This window comes from Ascidiella aspersa, chromosome 9 (genome assembly GCF_963924565.1).
Source record: "Ascidiella aspersa chromosome 9, kaAscAspe10.2, whole genome shotgun sequence".
Lineage (NCBI taxonomy): Eukaryota > Metazoa > Chordata > Ascidiacea > Phlebobranchia > Ascidiidae > Ascidiella > Ascidiella aspersa.
In genome coordinates, this window is record NC_139455.1 from 18,049,046 (window position 1) to 18,064,702 (window position 15,657).

General features: G+C 41.3%; 1 protein-coding gene across 1 annotated transcript; it reads right to left on the reverse strand.

Annotated features, from left to right (window-relative positions):
• Positions 1-1,103: 1,103 nt before the first annotated feature.
• Positions 1,104-14,774, reverse strand: LOC146133366 (protein Wnt-6-like). The gene is made up of 7 exons (XM_083397721.1): positions 14,389-14,774; positions 10,257-10,371; positions 9,537-9,648; positions 5,167-5,306; positions 4,336-4,533; positions 1,714-1,835; positions 1,104-1,593 (listed from the first exon to the last, which is right to left on the reverse strand). The coding sequence occupies exons 1-7, from the start codon at positions 14,772-14,774 to the stop codon at positions 1,104-1,106; spliced, it is 1,563 nt and encodes a 520-aa protein (XP_083253847.1).
• Positions 14,775-15,657: the final 883 nt, after the last annotated feature.

Here is a 15,657-nt window from a genome sequence, read left to right on the forward strand (position 1 = left end):
TGATGACTCCCGTTTAATAAATATCTAAAATGCGCAAAAAACACGAGAGAAATGTGAGTAGGGGCAAGTACGTTTCAAAAAGTATACAGAAACAAAGTACAATTGGTGTGTAATAGTACGTTTGGATATAGCGACAGAATTCGTTCGGCTGGTGTCCCGCAGAATATTTTCACTATAGTGTAGAAAACGAATATTTGTCAGTTTTCTAAAGATGTAATATTCATGCGTTTTTAAAAATCACATTTGTAAATACCTGATATGGTTTCAATGCTTTACAAACTGGGATACCGGCATTTCATTTAGCAACTGAAAGACGGAAAGGTTGCGTCGCGGTAAAAAAAATATCAGCAACAAAATGCAATGATTCGGAACATTAAAAACGCAGAAGCAAGTCACATAACAAGGATAGTACGCAGACCTCGTCACAAAAGAAAATAAAAAGAGCTCAGTTGCACATATGCAACATGAATGTGCGGTGCGAACATATCTGATAAAGATTTTATTTCAACCAATGCATTCTAAATTTGTTGCTTATATTTGTTTTCTTAACGCAAGCCGTGCGATGTTAAGTGATTGGAGGTAATGTAAGTGGCCCAGTCGTAGAATTAGGCTGCCAGCAGCATTCTAGCAATGTTTTGCACATAGAAGAGTTCACCCATAAGGAAAGCAAAGCTTATGTCAGTGTTTCTCAACCGGGGTTCCGTGGCTCCCTGGAATGCCATTTCTAATCCTCAAGGGTTCCGCGACATATTTGGGCTTCTTTAAGAATGAGTTGTTTGCTCACCTCTTACAACTTTTTGTTTAATTAGAGTGGAATAAATACAATTATAAATACCTACGTTCTGTAGAGTTGATGTGTGTTGTTTCGTTTATTATGACATTCTACTGAATTACTACGGAAAAATCGGGGGTGCTGCAATATATTTATTATTTCTGAGGGGTGCCGCTAGCCATAAAAGGCTGAGAAACACTGGCTTATGTCAAAGCAATTTCCGCCGAGGACCGGCGCTTTTTCCGAAACTCTCGCAACGCAGCTCCTCATCTGCTGTAGTGACGTCACACCAAAGACGCCGACGTTGCCTGGCAACGGGAAGAGGCGAGAATTAGTTGCAGTAGTGCTTGACCACTTCCTCCTGTTTCTCCTCGCAAACTACCTGGCAACAGTAGACGAACTTGCAGTTGCTTTTCTTGGTGATGGTGTGCACTTCTCTCCTGTGTCCTCTTCCGCAACAGAGATACGAGCAGCTTCCGAGTCCGGATGTGGCCGGATTGCACTGACGCCCCTGAGTCCCGACACTACCGCGCTTCTTCGAGCGATTGCAGAAGCTGGGAGATTGCCGAAAGTAGACCAAGTCCTCTTCTGAGATACTCCTTGTCCGAGATCCCCGTCGTCTTCTCCTGAAGCGGAGGATGCGATTCATCCTTATCCTCCTCTGCGCCAAGCGGCTCTTCTTGCCCTTTTTTGCCACCTTCTTCCGGGGAAGAGCGTTTTCCTCCGGAGCGCTGCGGCGCGGCCGGCGTCTTCTTCTCGAACGCAAGCGGACCAAGTTCGATCCGTTGTACTTTGCCGAAACGCGAACCGCTGATTCAAACCTGATAAAACAGCGAAATTTGTAAAAAGCAGATCAAATTATGACGTCACAAGACGGGAAAACAACATTTACAAATGTGACGTCACAAGGCAGGAAAACAACATTTACAGTTTAAACAAACCTGGAAGCGATTCGCCTGCGGACTTCCTGAAAAGGTTCCATCTTGTCCCAGCAAGTCCGCATTGTGCAACTTGCCGAAAAGCCGTGGCATCTGCATGCGCTTCGCATGTGATTGGCGATCGCCTGCAAAGCAAAATGAAACAGGTTATATGCCTGAGAACAAAATAATTTTGTATATCCATATGCCATTCAACATAACATTCAAACACACCGTCATACAAATCAGCTGTAAACACATAGAGAAACAGTTATATAGTTTTGGAATACAACCTAAAGATGAACTTAAATTGTAAATCATTTTACATTTTTTTTTTATTAAAGGTAGGCTTTCGTAACCACCAAACTAGAGTGCATATGACAACTCATTTATTTGTGAAACTATTCTCGAGCTCATAAACCAGCTTGAAATTATCTTTTAGGCTCTTCTCGCAGCCCCAATAAATGCATTTATCTTTATGTCTGAGCTGTTTGATACGTTCGAACATTGCAAGGCCAATACAACAGGAAAATACATTGTTTTTTATCTGTATACTCTGTGGGTAGCAAACTAAATTTTTCGACCAAGATAGCTAAATCACCTAACTCCTATATTTAACGTTATCCATGAAAGAGTTTTACGGGTACTATTGCACCGATGTTACCTTAACTTTTTGACATAATATATGTTTAATAGAGTTATTTTTTATTATTTAAAAATAAAGTTTTCAATTATCAAGTTGTTTTTAATGAAAAACATGAACAACAAAGGCGCAATGGTGATTCAGTCTGTATATAATTGTGTCATAATCTCCGTCGACAAAAGTGTAATCATCTTATGGTTAGATTTACGACCAAGCCACGTCGACTGCGTTATTGGATTGTGATGCGGTCGATTAGCGACATGCTAAATCATAAAGTGCAAAACATGACGCAACCAAGTTTAACCAGACGCTAAGCGGCAAGCTATGAGCCTTAGATTTTTATGTAAGTTTTTTTATATTACAACTTGAGCTGCGATCATAGCGCATTAAACGATCCGTGTACGATCGACTGGCAAAATTCTAAACTGCGGTCTATTTAATGGCGGGATTTTCCTTGGCGCTGGTCGCAACGCAGCGTCGCTGGCACGCGGGAGAAATGAGAGATAAGAAATCTGCAAGTATTGCGGGCATTGAAACACTGGGCAACACCCCACGAAACGCGGCCAACAGTCGGGCGCCGAAAATCCTTGTTTAGCGCGCCGCTTAATGACATCCAAACACGGCGCTTAATGACCTTCAAGCAAGGCGCCCGCAAGCCAGTGCGAAAACCACGCAGCCGCGGCGACTAAAATTAGCCGAGCGCGTGCGCCTGCGAGATAAACATCGGGCGTAAACACGAGATGCTGGCGGGAGATGGCGCTTCGAAACGCGGCGAGGATCACACACAGCGGCAAGATGCCTTTTCTCTCGCTGCGAGTCGTATCTGCGGTGCGCGCTCGAGTTAATCACTTTAGCCGGCGCTTTGCACGTGTGAGAATTCGCGTTGGGTATTTTTTGTGGCGGAGCCGCTGATTTAGTGTTTTTTCCCGGTACATCGCTGAGCCGATATACTTCCAAAAGGGTTGCCGCGCTCTTTTGTCGCTTATTCGAGTACCCGTCTGACCGGGCGTGTCGGAATTTTGTTTTCATGTTTTTAATGTCCGTGGCACGAGCGTGAAAAATGTGTCGATGCGGTTCGGATAAGTCAGGGTTGGGTTGTTTGTCGTGTATTTATGGGCTGGTATATTGGCAAACGGAAATTTGGTTTGCTGCTTTCTAGTAAGTCTTTTTTCCCGAAAACCTTTAATCTTTTCTTTGATTTATTGTCAAGGAAATTAAAAAAGTGTTATCTGTTTCGGTTCAAGGAATACATAACAGAAACTTTCCTATAGTAAAACTATGTCAACGATAAATAAAATGTTTTTTTTTAGTTTTTTTCGTGAACCAAAAACACGCAATAATAGTTAAAAGGATCGCAGCTTCTCGGAAAATTTGTCCAATAAAAATCGAAAAATTGAGATCGCATAATCAGTCGGGTTGGAATGCATGATATTATCGGATCAGAGCGATACGGGATACAAGTGGTAATATCGTAAGCAGTCCGATTATTAGGGTGCAATCGGTGCTCTAATACCACACTGCTGAATTTGGCATATCAGCCGTGAATAGCGATTTCTACCTTAAAGGTAATTTTTCAGAATATATTTAATTGAAAACGGGTTTCACAATCGAACTTTGCTCACTCACTTTTTTACATAAAAACCTGGTAAAAATACATTTTAATGTAACCGATTTAACATATTGGACAATAGTAATGACCAGTGTTGTAATGACTTAAGTCATTGACTTGACCTAAGTGCACTTAAGTGACTGTTTTTAAATGATTTGACTTGACTTAAGTTTTTTGACCAAAATTACTTGTATTTTTGCAAAAGACTTGACTTGGACTTAAGTTATTTTTCAAATGACTTGACTGAGACTTGAGTCATTTCAAAATCACTTGTTTATAAGGCTGGTAATGACGTCTTTGGTATCGGTTTTTACGGAACAGCTTTCTGTCCAAAACATCGGCTATCGGTCTCGGTAATACAAGAAGTATATGCCTATAGTCCACTGCAACCCACCAGTCTTCCGGCTTCGTAGTTGTGGTGCGTCACCGCTGATTTGACGTCACTTCGCGCCGCCAGCCTCTCCTGGTCGAGGAACTGTCGGGTCTTCGAGCTGCCAAAGTTGACGTCATCGTTGCACCCGCCCCAGTTGAAACGCTTCATCGCCTCCATGAGCTTCTCACGCGTGACGGTGACCTTGTGGCGCTTGGCCTCCTGGAGAAGAAGACACGTGGTAATTTGCGATCGGGAAAAATCAGAAGTCGGTGGGCGTAATGAGAATATCAAATACAGAAGTAGGTATCATTTTGAACGTTTTGAAAAACTCTTATTCATTAGAAGTCGAAGTCGTTGGCTTACTAAGGAAAGGATTTAAGAACCCCCCTAATATTGAGCTTATAGGCCTACGCTTTCGTATGTAAGGAGTCTCCCACAGACGATACATTTTGTTAGAAGTATTTTTGTTTTCGAATCAGTAGACTGTTTAGCAAAATCAAGTATAAAGGCAAATAAATTTCATCCGTTAATATTTAAGGAGAGTTCATTTGAGACTTTACTGTTTGATAGACACAATTGTTGATGTTAAGGAATCTCTTATGAGCCTGATTCATAGCATGTGAATTGGTTTAGGGCTTATTATTAGTTTGCTAATGAATTTCTATGGTATACTTAAACTTACACAAAATGTTTATACATGCACCTTTGTGTGCAGTAAAGTGAGGAATGTTCGTTTAAACTTGACTAAAAGATGAATTGTAAGTCATTTTAGTCTAAACTTTTACCACAACGCCAAAGCCCAATCTATGGGGACAATTGAGCTCGTGCATTCTTTCACCACTCGATACTAACCATTTGCAGAAGCATTCTGCGCTGTATCATCGTCTTTTCGATACATCCACAGTCCAGGTGACCTGACGTACACGCATACGTCACTTCATACGTAATCGCTGCTGCAGTAAGAGCTTGAACGAAGGCACTTTCGCGTTGACCTAAAAAGTAAAACGCAAGAGGTTGAAAAACTAAGACCGAAGAATAAATAAATGAGAAATCTGACTTTAAACTATAGAGACTAAATACTTAAAAGCAAATTCTAATGATATTTTTTGTAACGATTTTATTGTGTTCGGAATGCTTATCTTAACGCTAATTGCTTTAGTAATAGTGATTGACGTGCGGAGCTTCCCAAAACCTCACCTCTCACCCCTAAAAAATTAGACTTCAAGCTTTGAACCAGGGCTTTCTTAACTGTGAACGCGACCTTGCTTAGAAAACTGGCACATTACATAATGTATGCGGAAAAACAACAAATGCTTGCCGTTGTTGTTGTCATCGGTTCTCAAACTTTCGCATTCGGTCATTTTAACGCAAAATTTTGCGGAATGCGGCGACTATTTTGTAATCCAATTCTTCTTTGGCACAACACGTAGAGGTCACCACAGCCTGTCCAGTAGGCTGGTCAAGGTTAAAAGGCTAATCATTGTCGCTTTGTAGTTTGCGACGTAAATACGGCGAGAGAGAATCCGCCTGGCACTGCGCAGACCCGGATTAATACCGGACAAGACGGCTAAGCCTGGATTGCCGGTGACAGCTAACTGACAGTCTTTAAACGATAGCAATGCTGCTAAGCAATTGTCCAAGCCATAATTTAATAGCCTCAGGAAAATAAATATTATTTCATTATTAGTGAAGTTTATAGGTGTGGTAAAGTAGCATTACCGTGTTTAAGTAACGATATTTTGCAAAAAAACAAGTTTATAGTTTGGCATTTAGAGTCTCCGTGTAAGAGATCTGATTTGTGATTTATTTCGGTTGACTTGTATACATACCATCGTTGGTTGTTTGATGTTATTTCGGGGTGCGTTTATAGTTTATCGAAATACCGCGCGTTTGTTGGACACGAAAAGTAAAATAAATATCACAACTCTCTAATGGACTCTACAGATTGTATCTGTCTAATCCGAGGAGACGCAGTTTATAAACACTTTGGACGCCTTCAAACAAGTGTACGTGAATAGTTTAACCCTATAGCAACACTCGGGCGAGTCAGCAGAAAAACAGCTTTGGATGTATTTTCATTTTATAGAAATTCTTGCATACACATTTTTGTTACAAAACGTCGCCAAACAACTTTTCTACGAACTCTGCACTTTTTGTTTGCTGGAAATTACGCAACAACTTATTTTATTGAAAACAGCATTTACTGGAAATTCTTGATTTCGCTTTTCAGTCCAAATTAGCGTTAAGACTCGATGGGAATTGTCGTGACTGGTGAGAAATTCCGCTCACCCGCTATCGTCCACATTGGCCTTTTTAAGGCGGACCATGAGTGGACGCAAAAGGCTTGAGGATTAATCTACTTGGAGCGATCCGAACTCGCGAACGTGTCCTGACAAATTATTGTAAATAAACAGCGGACTTTGTCGACTCATTAATCCGCCGAAATCGTAGAAAAATTTCGAAGGTTTTCTGAGCCTTGCGGTTCCCGATTCGACCCGCAAGAGGCTTTCAGGCGCACGTCTCGTCGCCAGTCGGAAATAGAGGATTTGTCTCCGGAAGTGAATGTTAAGACAATATGATAATCTACAATGCACCACACAAGATGTTGAGCTGTAATTTTTTTTCTTAAAAAGAGTTTATTTGACACGATGCAAACAATTTAGCAAACTATAGCTTTGAACTACATTATTTAGGAATCTTAGAATCGATCTTACGTAAGCCGTTTATCCAATCAAGTCAAACCAACGGTTTCCCAGAAAGCGTAATGCTGCCGTCTGACATCTAAGGACTCGTTTTCTAATTCTCTAAGACGCTCGGATCCACACGCTCTTCCCAGTTTAGGACTCGTCGCAGACCGGGACCGGGTTGAGAAACGAGCCACAGTTGTATATTTACCGCCAGAGAAGCTTATCACGACTTTCCTCAAATAACTTGCGAAGTGCGGAGGATGAAAGGGCGCGAGAGCCCGGGATCCGACAAACGGTTTCCTCCAGCCCAGACGAGTCCAAGCCGTGACCAACATGCAAGGCGAGCATGCAAAGCAGCGGCCTATACATTCGTGAAGAGCGCGTATAGAGTTTTTTAGGGATATAAACCTTCTGTTGAGGTTTATCATTCTTTACAAATGCACAGGGCCAATGTAACGAATAGACAATACCGTTCGGCGATTGTACGTGTTATACCAATCGCAAAAGAGGCGCATATGGTAATTGAAATATTATTTTACATTAACATGATTATCGTAAATACACCACGACACCATAACCAGTGTAATTTATGGACGAAAATATAGAGATCGGAAGTATGGGTTTATACAATTTTATTGAAACATATATAAGATTCCAGCAAAAACCACAGCAGTCTAAAAAACTGCGTGTTGTGAATTCGACGTCGACTCTTTGTCCATAGATGACGCTATACACAACTTATCCATTCCCCCTACTCACATGTTCCAACTCGGCATTCTGACACGCAGCATTAAAGGCTGGCTGAATGCAAACTTTGTAAATATGCCTGCGACCAAAACGTCCGACTGCTCGAGCCAAAAACCGACCGACGACAACAAATAGAAAGTCCGACTGGGCGGCGGAGATCCGAATCTACATAATCCCGAACACGGAGGTTCGCGGAACGAGTTTTCGTCCGCTGACGCTGCTGTTGTTTGAGATGTACAGGCGTGGGGAAGACCGCGCAGACATGTTAACAGTGTATCAAACGCCACATCCGCCAGATTGTGCCAAAACGCTTCAATTTTTCTAAATCAACTCCCTGGCATTTCTTCTTATGATGAGCTGTTTACTTTCCTAGCCTATCAATCGCAACAAAAAACTCAACAAAAATTTGAAGAATAAACTGTCATTTGTCGCTCGTTCCACAGGCGAACTTCAAAATGCGTTGTCATTAACACAAAAATAATTTCCGCTAAATCCGATAGGTTTCGATCTCCGGCACAAAAAAAGATTCAATTTGTGCTCAATTTATGCGTTTTTTTAAAAAACAGACCATCAGGGACGAATCTAGGTAAAAATAAACCGCCTCCACCACATATCTGCGTAATATGGCAGACACACAATCAGCAGGAGTGAAACCATTGTTGATAAAGAGGGAATGAAGGCAAGGTGAAAATGAATCAACAACACAAAAAATCGAGCTGGTCAAGTCAGCTGAACCAGTAAATAGTCCTTTTATGTGGAGCCTGAACAAGTCATTTGCCCAAAGCCAGGATCTAGGACGGCGCGAAATGGTCGTGTTTTGGAAACAAATTACCGCCGTGGCGAGTCTCGCGCGCCGGAGAGCCGAAGGCGCGTTTCATTTTTGCAACAATAAACACGTGCTCGACAAATCAAAGAGCGCTGACGCGCGGACCAGGCGTGACGTCACATTGCGAAACGCCCGGAACGTTCCGGGGCCCGATTATGAGGACGCGGCCCCGGAGACGCTGCTTCGAGATTAAATCGCCTGGCCGTGGCTAAATGTGACTCACATATGAACTCGGCTATCAAAAAAACAAGACCAAGTTTCGAAAATCCCTTTCCCTTATTAGGACAAGCTCTTACCGGCTTGGGATTTTCCCTCAGCTATTGAAAATATAATTAGGCTCTTAATAGGGTGATTTGCATCTAAAACTAACAGGCTGTGGTCAGGGCACAGTCTCGTTCTCACTATTTGCGGTAAACCTCGCTCATACAAAATAAAATTAGGGAAAAACAAATTTTCAATAACAACGTAGGTCGTCTAAAATGTGCGTCAAAATGTAGGCCCCACATTGTCCACAATCACGAAAGCTTGCAGAAAGCAGGGTATAACTGCGCGGTAGATCAAGTCGAGATACTGCGCAGAATAATAAATAATCGAGACCGCCGTGACCCTAAAAGCGAAGGAGCAGGGTCGAGTGGACCAGCAGCTGTTGGACTCTTAAAGCCAGAACGCTCGATCTAATATCGAAGCTAAATATTACGGTCGCGGTAGGTCGTCGGTCTGTCCTTTCGCCGAAAAAAATCAGCACAATTTGCTGCCTTTGGCTTCGTATCGATAGAAGACATAACGGTATATAGCAAAGTATAGTAAGTGAGTGTGGCAAATAGGCTAACTAAACTGAAAAAATGCTTATAAATGTTTTGTCAAGCCGGAATAAAACCTTTTTTTCAGATAGGTTTGTTTGGATGAAAAGCTGGCTGAAATGAAGACCAGATAAATTAGCCACAGTAAAATAAGAAACCCACCCTGCGCCATCATCTTCTCGTAGTAGACTTTGGGATGTTGCGAGCAATTCCAGCGATCACCTTTGAACTCCTTGGAGCAGCTGTTGATCGCTCGTTCGATGCCTTGCTGAATCTGCAAGAAATCGACATGTATATAAATTCGAATCATGGCTTTTAAACAGCACGAATAGAGTGGATGAAAAATGTATGATCCGCCTGCACCATTTAGCAAAAAAATCACTACAGCCATATAACATTTTTTCAGTAAATGTACTGCGTACGATTCAGGCCTTAAAAGCGGTTAATGATAACTCGAGTCCGACTACCGAGGTCGACCCTGGCCAAACAAATAAACCTCAACGGCCAAATGTGCGATTTTGTCGTCTGGCTCTCCAGCCTGCATTTTACCATTTACATAACTATAAGTTAAGGTGGATACAAAGCAATCCACTCATAGGGGTGTAATATAATTCATCCACCCACAATACATGGTTGAAAAATATTCAACCATATATTATATTCTACCTTTACAATTTACAGATTGCGGCACTATCAGTTTGAATACTTTATACTGCACATGCGCAAGTCGGACTCGGGACTCGGGTAGTCTTACGTGGTCTTACTCGATTCCTGAGTCCCGAGTCCGACTCTATAAAAACAAACCGACTCCGTCGAGTCCCGAGTCCCTAATCCGACTCCGACTCCGCACCCCTGCTTAAGCGATCAAATAAACCATCTTACTTTTGTGATTGTCTTCTGTTCCCTGCGACACAATGATGCAGGGGCGCCCCCTATTCTTCTTGCCCATAGACAGACTCGATTGACGCTGACCAGGGAGGTATTCGAATTAGGAGACCTGAACAGAACATATGCATAATTAGTTTGTGTCAGTCCACCGGGTATGGGTAACAAATGTACGAAAAAAAATCCTCATGGGTTCCATGACATATTTGGAAATCTTTAAAAATCTGATTTTTGCTTCTTTTTTTGTAGGATTAGAGTGAAATTTTTGTGTAGGATTAGAGTTGATGTGTGTTATTAATTTCCAGTTCCGTTTATTTTTACATTCTAGTGAATTGCCTACGGAAAAACCTTATAGGGTTGCCGCAATTTATATATTATTTTTGAGGGGTTTTGATAGCCATAAAAAGAAAAACACTGCTTTAGTGTAAGAAATTCATGCTCGGATATACATCTATTTTTAAAACTATGACGAGCAGACAGATTGTCAAATCGCCTCGCCGCCCGATGTAAGCCTGACAGCTCATTAGACCGCTACTGTCACCTACCGGCCTTTATACGGAAACCGAAGTTTATTCGCTTGAAGCGAAACGTCTATTTTATGACAGTTGCATCAAGTCAAACGTACCGGATCGTATACCTCGTGCAATGACCGCCTTGCATCGATTGAGAAAGCAAAGGAATGTATTAATCGCAAGAACAGACACCTGCTATTTGGGCAGATTGCTTAGTGTCACTCCAGGACGCAAATTTTGGGCGATGCAAGAGCATTAATTCGCATATTCCGGCGTGTGTTTACAACAGGTGACAGTGAGATAGACGCAGTAGCTTTGACTTCAAACACATTTCGTGTGTTGGCAAATTTCGATTCGCTGAAGTAGGAGATTGCCACCGAAAATCTTATATGATTCGCATCTCTAATGGTAATTCAACAGACCGGGATGTAATAAAGTCTGAAGCGTTAATGCGTTGACAAAGGTGGATTAATATGGATAAGCTAGTCAAGCAGCTTTTTCTTCCACATTGTTTCAGGCGATTCTCAACCAATATTAATTGAGATATGTAAACAGATTGCGTTGGAATGCAAAACATTTTAAGCAAACGACTGAGGGAAAATTAATAGTTAACGAGTTTACAAAACAATTCATGCCATACGTTTATAACGATTTAACATCACCTATATAATTTAGTATGTAGTGCTTGAGTTATTTTAGCTTGAAGCAGTTTTATACCCCGGGGTGCTTATATTCGTAACATGCGTTGCATTCTTAGTCAAAGACGCATGCCGGCGCTTTAATTATTTTATGTGCAACAGCATTTCCTGTTTTCTGCTCACAGGCCTGGCGCAAAAGGTTAAGGTAGGCTGAACAGTCGACAAATCTGCACTATCAATTGTACTCCTACTGATATGAACATATCACAATAGTAAATGTAACCTTACGGGACAACGTTTTAGAGAAGAGAAGACAAAACGGATTTAAGATGGTCTAAAAATAAATTTTGTTGGCACAAATACAAACATATTTAAAAATTATGTTATAATAATACACTAGTAGACTTATTTCCTGTAGGCATGTTTAAGATATATACCAGTCGTGAAATACTATATAACAGCAGGGGGACATCCTAAGTAAACCCATACATAACAATTAGGACGCGACGTGGGGCATTAAAAAGGTCCCGGCGTAATGTACGACAATACTTCGGTCATGACTGAAAACGTTGTAATGCACCAGTGGCATTCGGTTTTGCCTCGGCCTTAGTAAATTACGAAATGTAGGTCATGTTGCAACCGGCGTCTCGCATACATGATTCACAACCTGGATTAATTCAATGACGTACAAAAGAGTTGGAGAACTTTCCATGCATCAATATTTAATGATTAGACACTTCCTTTTACATCATCAGGCAACAATGTACCGCTTATTTCGCTACTAGATATATAAAAAATATATGGGCAAGCGTCTGCCGAAACTGCGAAAGTCGTTTGGCATTTGCAAAGCTAAACTAAAGAAATATAAATTACCCATAATTATATTTCCTAATTGGGAGCTACGTTTTACCCTTTTTAAACAAATTATCATATGGTCAAAAAATTTAGCATTTGAATTATATAAAGAATTATATTAACCGTTTTAATAAGGTTTTGTTTTTGGAGTCCGACTGTGTTATTTTAGCTCAACCTGCTGCGAGCGCATGAAAATCAACTCAATCTGACGATATCGACATTTACATTATCACAGCAAAGCGGCATATGGTCATGTTTAAGGCCTTTATTCTATAAGCTACATGCGTATCTGCGGCTCTACAGTCTACTTCGGATTATAGTGTTAGACAGTAACACGTGTTGCGATTGAAAGATTCCGACATTGAGCTTTGCAGATTACTATCAACTGAAGCTTTGCAGAGTGTGATTTACAAGTGTTAATCCCACAATAGGGAAATTAAATTGCTCCGTGAAAAAACGCGTGAAATGTGCACGTTGTATATGGCATCCACAAAGAGAAAAGACACATACTGCAGCCACCATTTTGGTGGTGTTAAATGATTAGCGGATTTTGGAAATGACCGTTTTTGGGTTTGTTTACAGGTGACCAAAGATGGACGTCAAAACAAGATATGAAATGGATGAGGGATCGGCAAAAACGCGGGTGGCAAGTTGTAGATTACCGCTTACTGGACCACAGCTGCGATTCACATTTTAACCCCAAACCAACTGACGGTTTACTTTATATCCGGGCAGTATTGGATGCTTGTATAGACTTAGTTTTTCATCGACTGTCCTGCTAGCACGATCAATCATATCTTAGCGCTTGCTGTTGCAAGTCACAGTCCGCAGAGGCGGCGCAGGTGTTACCGTCTTTCTTACCTAATGTTTAAGTCGAATACGACAACCGTGTCTAGCAGTGATGGACGACCAGCCAGAAAACGACACACGTTGGGAGCCTTATATTTAGCTGCGTGTCGTGATAATTTATTGCCACTTTGATGATCTTTACGGCGTGGCGGGATTTCGGCCTTTATTCGATGTCGGCGCTGATAAAGCCCATAAAGGTGATTCTCGAATAGTTGCACCGAGCTTGTGGATAATGCCTGCTTGGTTTTATTTTCCACACATCTGCTTATAGGTTATCAAATATCGATACGTGATTTTTTGTAAATTAATTATATTCCAAAGAAGTGAAATTCCCTGACACAATTCTCTCGTGTCGCATCATTATATCATGCCGGGTTTTTCTTGCTGCTTGGGGGTATTTTATGACACAGAATAATTACACGCCTTGCGCTCGTGGATTCGTTTTTGACGATGCCTAAAATGCTTTTTAACCCGGTATTTCGGGTTGCATCGAACGACATGTGCCAAAGTTCTCTTCTATATTAATACCTAGGGTTAATCTTAAATTTTGTAACTGAATCACTAATTACAACTAGGCTTAGAGTGATGCAATGTTAAAGATACAGGCATTTTCTATAATCCATATCGAAAACGATCTTCACAAATAAGATAATGTTTATAGCGCTGAAGCTATAATTCCAGACGTTTTTTATGGTAAATAAATTACCTTGGTGGCTTAAAATTGGTTTAGCGATTATTTATTCCAGTAAGTCTATAAAACTGAAGGCCAAATTCCGAACAGAGCGTAGTTTCCTCGCAGCTATAAACTGCGCCAGATCGGGATTTGAACATAACCCGACATGAAACGTCGAAAAGCAGAAATCCGACGAGCCCGAATCGCGAAAACATTTCCACCCCAGGCTGGTTCTGACTAACGCACAAGACGTATACGCCGGCATGTCGTTGTTATTTACAGGTGCATAAAACATGAAGGAAGGCGGCTGGCGAGTAAGCAAACCGCGTGGCGGTGCTTCAAAGAGAAACTATTTATAACAATTCTGAAGAGTCGAAACACAGCACACCAGGCCCCCTTTTATCTCGCGGTTCCAAGAGGTTCCTATGATCATATTTTTTAGGATTTTTTTTTCGGAAAACACAATTGTTTGTGCTTAACTGCACGGAAATTCCTAGGTTAAAAAAATACATGCTTATACTAAATTGCAGTTTATCAACTCAGCAACACACATATAGTTATTTCAATAGGTTTATTTTAAAATAAGAAACCTCATGACTTACCACCACGATGCTAACGTTCCCGAAGCCAGCAAAAGTAGCAGGAGAAACCTTATCGTCAATATACTGGTAATTGAAGGAACGTTTCGAGTCCTTGACCACGTTCCATAAGTTCTATTGCCGGTTAAGCCTGATGGCCGACATGAGTTTCGGCAGCTTTCAAATGGGTTGTCCTCTTCGGAGGTGCCAGACGCATTTTGGGGAGTGCTTTGAGGTTGCTCTTCCTGAAGACGACTTTCAGCTTGTTCAGAAATAGTTTTAAAGCAATCGGAGCAGTTTTCGTTCGAAGCCGATGTAGTAGCGGCTCGTCGTTGTGACCAAGTTGTTGATCGGATCACGGCTTGTCGTTTGCGGCAGTAGGTGGTAGGAATTCCCGCCGACAGATCCATATTTTGCCGGTCTTCCGACAGAATTCTGTGAAAATATCCCTGTCGACTGAGCTATCGTTTGTCCCGTCTCTCCGCTAAGTAAAGGTCGGTGATTCAGACGCAGTTTTAATGGTTCCACGTCTATCTAATGCCGTCAGCTATATATACACAAATTGAGAGGTTCTGCAAAGAAAAAAACGTTTTGTAGTGGGCGTATATGTTGACACAAAAATGTCTCGGAATAACGAACACCTTTTGAGGATGAAACCAAAACTTAATACCCTTTTTACTGATATTTAAAATACATTTTTTAAATAATTTAAATATGACATCACAATTTGAATAATAAATTTATTTAATCGGCATCTTAACTTTCTCGTTAACTGCAATACTTTTGAATGAAAATCATAAACTAAAGATTTCCACGGGTGTGGTTAAAATGACACAACTGACTTTTTAACATTTTCTCACAACCGTAACACAGCCTCGATCCACCGAGACAGCAAATTTCATTGTCGGCAAAAATGCCACATTACCTGCCTTATATTAGCCGGAGGAAAACTACGATAAAATCGTCTGGCCACTTGCCCTAAACCTGACGTTGACCACACATTTAAAATGCCTTTTAAATCGATGCGCCGAACAGTTGTGCTATTATTTTTCAACCGGAAAACTTTACTGAAATTTGATCGCGTTTTTTTACCGTTGCGTTCTGTCGGACTCAGTGGAGAAGTGATCGCAAAATCGAAACTTCTCCGAATTCTTAAATTTATTTTATTTTTTTGGGCACTCGAGTGGCGCGGAAAAGCTAGTTGTTCGCACCTAAGACGGTACGGGCCGTGATTACAAGGCAATTACGATCTGGCAATTTTCGCAGCTCGGCAAGCCCTCGCGTGGCTGGAAG

What these genes read in the sequence shown, in the direction of transcription:
- LOC146133366 (XM_083397721.1), bottom strand. Translation starts at nt 14,774, where the DNA reads ATGGATCTGTCGGCGGGAATTCCTACCACCTACTGCCGCAAACGACAA. An exon ending in GGAACGTTAGCATCGTGGTG is followed by an intron (nt 10,372 to 14,388) that starts GTAAGTCATGAG and finishes TGTTCTGTTCAG; the next exon opens with GTCTCCTAATTCGAATACCT. An exon ending in ACTACGAAGCCGGAAGACTG is followed by an intron (nt 1,836 to 4,335) that starts GTGGGTTGCAGT and finishes TTTGCTTTGCAG; the next exon opens with GCGATCGCCAATCACATGCG.